Source organism: Pundamilia nyererei, unplaced genomic scaffold (assembly GCF_000239375.1).
Source record: "Pundamilia nyererei isolate P.nyererei 1_Seehausen unplaced genomic scaffold, PunNye1.0 scaffold00036, whole genome shotgun sequence".
Classification (NCBI taxonomy): Eukaryota; Metazoa; Chordata; class Actinopteri; order Cichliformes; family Cichlidae; genus Pundamilia; species Pundamilia nyererei.
In genome coordinates this window covers 275,906-283,247 of record NW_005187437.1, presented here as the reverse complement: position 1 = coordinate 283,247, position 7,342 = coordinate 275,906, and the positions used below count along the sequence as shown (strand labels likewise).

At 42.3% G+C, this 7,342-nt stretch overlaps 1 protein-coding gene across 1 annotated transcript in view; it reads left to right on the top strand.

Moving 5' to 3' along the window:
• Positions 1 to 7,342, top strand: part of large1 (LARGE xylosyl- and glucuronyltransferase 1) — a 57,969-nt gene that overhangs the window by 48,381 nt on the left and 2,246 nt on the right. The window contains exons 11-14 of the mRNA XM_013910146.1: positions 2,895 to 3,058; positions 5,232 to 5,510; positions 5,604 to 5,750; positions 6,479 to 6,674. Of these exons, the coding sequence (XP_013765600.1) occupies positions 2,895 to 3,058; positions 5,232 to 5,510; positions 5,604 to 5,750; positions 6,479 to 6,674 (786 nt within the window). The remainder of the gene's footprint in view (positions 1 to 2,894; positions 3,059 to 5,231; positions 5,511 to 5,603; positions 5,751 to 6,478; positions 6,675 to 7,342) is intronic.

Below are 7,342 nucleotides of genomic sequence, written 5' to 3'. Positions count from 1 at the left end.
TGAAAAGCTTCTGCTTGATTCAGCAGAAGTGATTATAAAGTGGAAAAGAATTAAGACCTTCACATGCAACACCATGGGACAGCAGAGGTTAAATGCTCTTGCCATGCTGTCAGTTGAAAACAAATTAATTTATGGATTGGTGGAGATCGTGAAACTTTTCTTTCCAAGGAATCCATTTGAGTTTAGAATGCTTTTATTTTCACTGGAACAGAGTTTAAACGAAATTTCAATTTCTTTTACAATTACAACTTTTACCATCACAATAGGATTGCTCCATTCACTGGTTGGGGGCTCAGTAACCCCCAAATCCAATATCAGAGCTACCTACTTCTCCAAAACTCCAATCCTGTACATTCTCTGCCATATTGGTGTACTCTCTTTCAGGCAGATGTCAGGCTCCACAAGGTTTCTCATCCCTGGTTTCTTCTTAAAAATAACTTGGCAGGAATAATGGCATGCAGCTTCTCCTGCTGAGTTACAGAGAGATGGGAGAGGTCAAGAGAGGCAGAGTTAAGCCCAACAGGTATAAATTCCTCATTGATATCATCCTCCTCAGCCACAGTTTGCACGAACAACTGCTGCTGGATTGGATTATTCTGGGTTTTCCATTCCTTTAGCTCAGGGGTGGGCAACTCCAGGCCTCAAGGGCCGGTGTCCTGCAGGTTTTAGATGTTTCCTTGATCCAACACAGCTGCTTTAAATGGCTAAATTACCTCCTCAGCATGTGTTGTAGTTCTCCAGAGGCCTGCTAATGAACTAATTATTTGATTCAGGTGTGTTGACCCAGGGTGATATCTAAAACCTGCAGGACACCAGCCCCTCGAGGCCTGGAGTTGCCCACCCCTGCTTTAGCTGATTGATGTGAAATTTGTTTTGGATTTCTTCTCTCTGGCATCTGGATCTCATGAGTTGTTGAACTGCTTTCTTAGCACAGCACCTTGCCATTTAGCCAACAATTTGTTTTCAGCAGTAGGAAGTATTAAGAGTACCTGCTGTCCTTGGCTGAACGAGCTCTCCCTTGCAGCCCTGTTGTAACAGTACTCTGCATATGCCTCTTCACCAATTTGGTGTTTTGCTCCATTTTCTCCCTCATCTGAAGAATGTAGTCCAACACGCTCGTCACCTCTTTCCTCGGCCTCACCCAGGATTCCTGCAGAACATCCAATGGTCCTCTCACCTGCCTGCCATACAGGAGCAGGTGAAAAAGGTGAAAAGCCGGTTCATGCTTGAGGCACTTCCCTATAAGCGAACAGCCAATCAGGAAGCCACATGTCCCAATCTTTAGCATCAGCTGAGATTAAATTCTTCAACATTGCTTTCAGAGTTCGATTGTATCTCTCCACCAAGCCATCTGTTTGGGGGTCTAAATACTGCTAATACCTTAAAGCTTATACACCTGCCTCAGGGTATGCAAAAGAAACTCAAAACCATCATCTGTCAAAATCTCAGATGGAGTATCCACCTGGGAAAAAAACCTGCAAGAGAGCATAAGCTGTCTGTTTAGCTGTAATTTCCCTAAGGGGAAATGCTTCTGGATATCTGGTACTGTAGTCACAAACCACTAATATATAGCGATTACCTGCCTGGGTTCACTCTAGCGGCCACACTATATCCATTGCAATGCAACTGAATGGAACATCAATAACAGGTAAAGGCTTTAAAGGAATTTTTGGGACATTTTTATCACCAGCCAGCTGACAGATTGAGCAAGAAAAACTCCTCAACCTCTCTGTTCATACCTGGCTAATAGAACCTGCTGGCAATTCGGTCCCTTGTCTTCTTAGTTCCCAGATGCCCCACCCGTGGAATAATATGCCCCAATCTTAAAACTTGCTCCCGCTGCTGCTGTGGGAACACCAACCTTAGTCTGTCATCCCTGTTTGCTTTGTAGTACAACACTTGTCCTTTGACGAGTGTTGTACTACAAAGCTGGATGGCATTACCTTGGCCTCCAGTAACACTGAAAGGAAACTTTGTATCGTTTTTGATCAGGATATGTCCTTCAATGCACATACAAATATGTGGGACTGCTTTCCTTCATTTGTGCAAGATCTCTAAAATCATGTGACACTGACACACTAGTGTATTCATTTATTAATTTTAGACTGAATTATTGTAATTTGTTATTATAAGTTGTCTTAAAAACTCCCTTCAGTTAATCCAAAATGCTGCAGCAAGAGTACTGACGGTGAATAGACAGAGAGAGCATATTTTTCCTATACTGGCATCTCTTCATTGGCTCCCTGTCTTAAGTAATCAGGCCTCACAGTACCGTGTCACCCTCCCTGAGCCTGGTTATGCCAGGTTTTTCCTTCCCACTCTCATCATATGATTTTTGGGGTTTTCTCTTTATTATTGTAGGGTCTTTACCTTACAATTCAAAGGGCCTTGTTGTTGTGACTTGGCACAGTATAAATAAAACTGAATTGAATTAACCAACACTGATAAGACTCCTCCTTCAGCTTGAGTGCTCCTTTCACCTCTGTCCACCATATGGTTCAGGGATTACCACTCCCATAGATACCAACCACCTTGCAGCCACAGTCCCTTGCAAGATCTTGCCTCGTAGGGTGAGGATGGTTAAGAGTGAGGTGGTGGATGAGCCCAGAACTACACAGGAGGAGCTTGTTAATCATCTGAAGGCAGATGAATGCAGCTCACAGTCACCATGACTACCATTGGTAACACAAAATCCCTCCTGAGATGTGTCCAAACTACGAGAATTACCAGCAAAAAGGGTTTCCCCATCAAGTACTAGACATGTTTTGTTTGGGGATCAAATACTTATTTCACTCAGTGACATGCATGTTTTGTCTAGTTTTTTTGTTGTTGTTGAGATTCTGTCTCTCTGGTCTATAATCTGTCTTATTCTTCCTATCTTTCTCTATCTGCAGCTCCAGAAGACACTGTCAGAGCTGGATGAAGATGATCCGTGCTACGAGTTTCGTCGAGAGCGATTCACTGTCCATCGAACACACCTCTACTTCCTGCACTATGAGTATAAACCCAGCTCTGACAACACAGATGTCACTCTCGTCGCCCAGCTCTCTATGGACAGGTGCTGGTTTACACCCACACTTACAGAAGCTACACAGGTGTGTTTAGTTCAAAGTGGGCAGAACAATGAAGTGGAAGGCTTCCAGAGGTTTTAGAACATTGAAAATGTTAAGAAAAAACATATTAGAGCTGCTCCTGGTTAGAAAAAACCCACAATAAACAGCTGTGTTGGCGAATCTGTTGACTGATGAAGATCGAAGGAGCAAACCTCTTAGGTATGACATTGGGGGAGAAATATATTTACATGGTTTAATGGTTTATACATATATATAGTCCTGCACTACCAAAGAATACTAGGATACTTAAAAAGCAGAAGCAAACATCCTTCCGGTAACAGCTCTTTTTCAGTTTGCAGCTTTTGTCATACTGTCAAATACCCAAACCTACCTGAAAGGTTAGCCATTCGGCCTGTACTCTGCAGTTTTGTGTTTTTAAAACCATAGACCAGGGAAAAGTATTTAACAGTCAGTAAAAATGACTACCCCCAGAACTTCTGAGCTTCTAGGTTAATAATTTTAGAGTTTAAAAGTGTCCTTGATTAACATCAGAAAGTGAGATCAGTTCATCTCTTATTCAGCAATAATCTGGATCAAGGCAATATAGTGGCATTAAAAAGGTTTATTTTCACATCTTCATGATGGGGAATGCTTGCAAAAATATTGACTGGTAGCAAAGTAGACAATACATCAACATAGTAAAACAATCAACAACTGACTGTATAACATACATGTAGTGGATGGAGCATTAAAATTCTTTACTTGCTTACTAACAAAATCAAAACCAGTCTGAACCCCTGGCAACATCTGGTCGCTAGAGGAAAATGAATATTTCCTGATGGCTGCTGAGTGGTTGCTGGAGGTTGCTCCCTGTGGTTTGGTGAAATTGGCTGCAAAGACGATGCTGCACTGAAAACATCCTTGTGATTGCTTTGTCCGCTAGTAAATTATCATAGTTAGTTATAGTTTGCATGGAAAATGGCAGTTTGTATTATTTTAGGGTCTTGAAGGGTATTGAAGCAACTGTTGTTTTGTTTTGGCACTTTTTTTATAAAATTGAATCGAATTGTCTGCCGACACTTAAAATAATGGATTACATTTAGAGCTTTTCGAGACCATCAAAGCACTTTACAATTCCACTATTCATTCACTCTCACACACTGGGGGAGGCAAGCTACAGTTGTAGCCACAGCTGCACTGGGGCAGAAGCGAGGCTGCCATATCGCGCCATCGGCCCCTCTGGCCAACAAGAAGGGGAAGTGTCTTGCCCAAGGACACAACGACCAAGACAGACAGAGCAGGGGATCGAACCGGTAACCTTCCAGTTACAAGATGAGCTTACCAACCTCCTGAACCATGGTCGCCCCGATAAAAGCTAACCACCGAATGGTAGCGTAACTTGGAAAAGTGCAAGTCAAACCAAAACTTTGCCTTCAGTGTTAACTAACAGAAACTAACACATTTCAAAAATTTCATCTTTTACTTTAAAGGGGAATGATCTCCATTTCTTGTGTGCAGACCAGTCAGTGTTTTCCATACTGTCTATGGGCAACCATGGAAATGTGTTTGCAACTAAAGCAAATACAAGGAGGTTTTTGGTTCAGTGCTCTATACACCTTTGCAATCAATTCCACTTTGCTACAGCAAGCAGCCTCTTGCAACTACTCACCAGCTAGTCAGGAAATACACATTTTTTTCCTAATTACCCTAATTACCACTGACAGCCTCTAGGCCTGCCTCACTTGGGCTTCACCAATCAATTTCACAGTGAGTACCTGCAACTTCCAACCACCACTCTCAACTACTCAGTCACTGCGGTTGCCAGTGACAGAAATATGTGGTTTATAAAAAAAAGACTTCTTAATTATTTTATTGACTTTTCATGTTTTTATTCTACCATCAATTCAGAATAATCATTGTGAACAAAACAGAACAAGAACTGCCCACAGCTAGCAAGCAGACTTCCCTTTTAACATCTCAAATATTGCAATCCAGTAGTTGTATTTCATTGCAAGGTCTCCTGCTGTTTTCTGTAATGTGAAAGAACAGCAGATGTTTTGTCATTGGCTGACAAAACTAATACTCCAGTCGCGATGCATGTGTATATATATATATATATCCTCTATATATAATAAGTTATTTGGTGATGTCATTTATGCCTGTGATCTGGTCTTGTAGGCTCCAGATGTTGGAGGCCATTTGTAAGCACTGGGAAGGCCCCATCAGCCTCGCCCTGTACTTGTCAGATGCTGAAGCCCAGCAGTTCCTTCGCTATGCTCAGGGCTCTGAGGTGCTGATGAGTCGTGGGAATGTCGGTTACCACATTGTCTACAAGGAGGGTCAGTTCTACCCAGTCAACTTGCTACGAAATGTGGCCATGCGACACGTCAACACACCCTACATGTTCCTATCAGACATTGACTTCTTGCCTATGTACAGCCTCTATGAGTATCTCAGGTAAGATGATTAAGTAAAAACCAAAGGACAGCTCTAAATGTTGATCTCATTCCTCGTTGACACTGTGAACAATCACTTACCGTCTATGTGCAGGAAGTCTGTGGTGCAGCTGGACATGGCCAACACCAAGAAAGCTCTAGTGGTTCCCGCCTTTGAGACACTTCGGTATCGACTGTCATACCCGAAATCTAAAGCCGAGCTGCTGTCTCAGCTGGACATGGGCACACTCTTCACCTTCAGGTTAGACATGTTTGTCCCTGTCTGTCGTAGAAGGTATGTGAACCAGAAAAGAATAGTAGATTCGCAGATACGTTCTGTCAGTGGACTCAGAGGACGAGAGCAGTCTGAACACCACTACTCTGAAGGGAAGGCGGACCAGGGGTGCTCAGTGCAGACATAAGACATGAGTGGCACTAACAGAAAGCTGCAATGAGGCACACATGACATCCAGTAAAACCAGTGTGACTCAAACCTTCTGCTTTACATCTGGAACAGAAGAATAAGAAGCTGGTTTCACAAAATACTGATGTTAATAACTTTGACATAAATTAATGAAAATGTAATTTCATCTCACAGACATGGAGATAATTATATGCCTATGTTTAGTGTGAGTACAGATGCAACACTATACTGGTCAAAACTCTACATGGACTGCACACATGACTCCTGTGTGCAGTCTCTATGGGTGCCCAAGGCTCTTTGAGTCATATTCACTTTGCTTAAGTCTGTAATACGTCTTTTATCTTATGGTCTTATGGCACTCACATATATGGAGATAACTGTGCTGCCATCATAAATGATTTGGTCTGAATAGTGGGGTAAAAACTCTATAAAAAAGACTCAATTTTCACATCTACGCTAGAGAAAGAGCTTTTAGCATCCCTGTGTCCAAAGTACCACCTAATTCTTTACGAACTGTAGAGTGCATTTCTGCTCTGGTAAACTACTTTCCTTTTTTCTCCTTACAGATATCATGTGTGGACTAAAGGCCATGCACCAACTAACTTTGCCAAATGGCGGACAGCCACCACTCCCTACAGAGTGCAGTGGGAGGCTGACTTTGAGCCCTATGTTATGGTGAGGAGGGACAGTCCTGAGTATGACCGCCGCTTTGTGGGCTTTGGCTGGAACAAGGTGGCTCACATTATGGAGCTGGATGCACAGGTAACTCGGTGCTCCCATTGTCAACCTCAGTTACTCCCAAAGTTGGGACTTTGTGTAAAATGTAAATACAAACAGAAGCCAGTGATTTGAAAATCTCTTTAAGTCATATAATAACACATCGGTTATTTAAACTCACAACTGGACGAACATACAGTAGACTTATTAGCAGCAGGTCAGTAACATGAGTGGATATAAAAAGAGTTTTTCTCAGAAGAAAATATAGGAAGAAAAATGTATCTACAAATTTTGCAACTAGCTTAATTCAGTTCAGTTTTATTTATGTAGCGCCAAATCACAGCAACGGTCACCTGAAGGCTCTCTATACTGTAAGATAAAGATCCTACAATAACACAGTAATGTTCCTAAACTGTGAAGACTGAACATCTCATTGTCTACAGTACATTATATCATCAACAGACTGAGAGAATGCAACACTTCACAAATCACCGTGTGTGAACACAGCTCAGAGTGCCGTCCGTACGTGCAGGTTAAAGCTCTATCATGCAGATAAGAATCATCTGTAACATTGATCCACAAACACTGCTGTCTCCGATGGACCAAAGCTCAAAGTGGAAAACGGATCTTAGGTCAGAGAAATCGGAACCAAAATGTTTTTTGGAAAACGCTGCGTCCTCTGGACTAAAGAGGACAGGGATGACCTGACTGCT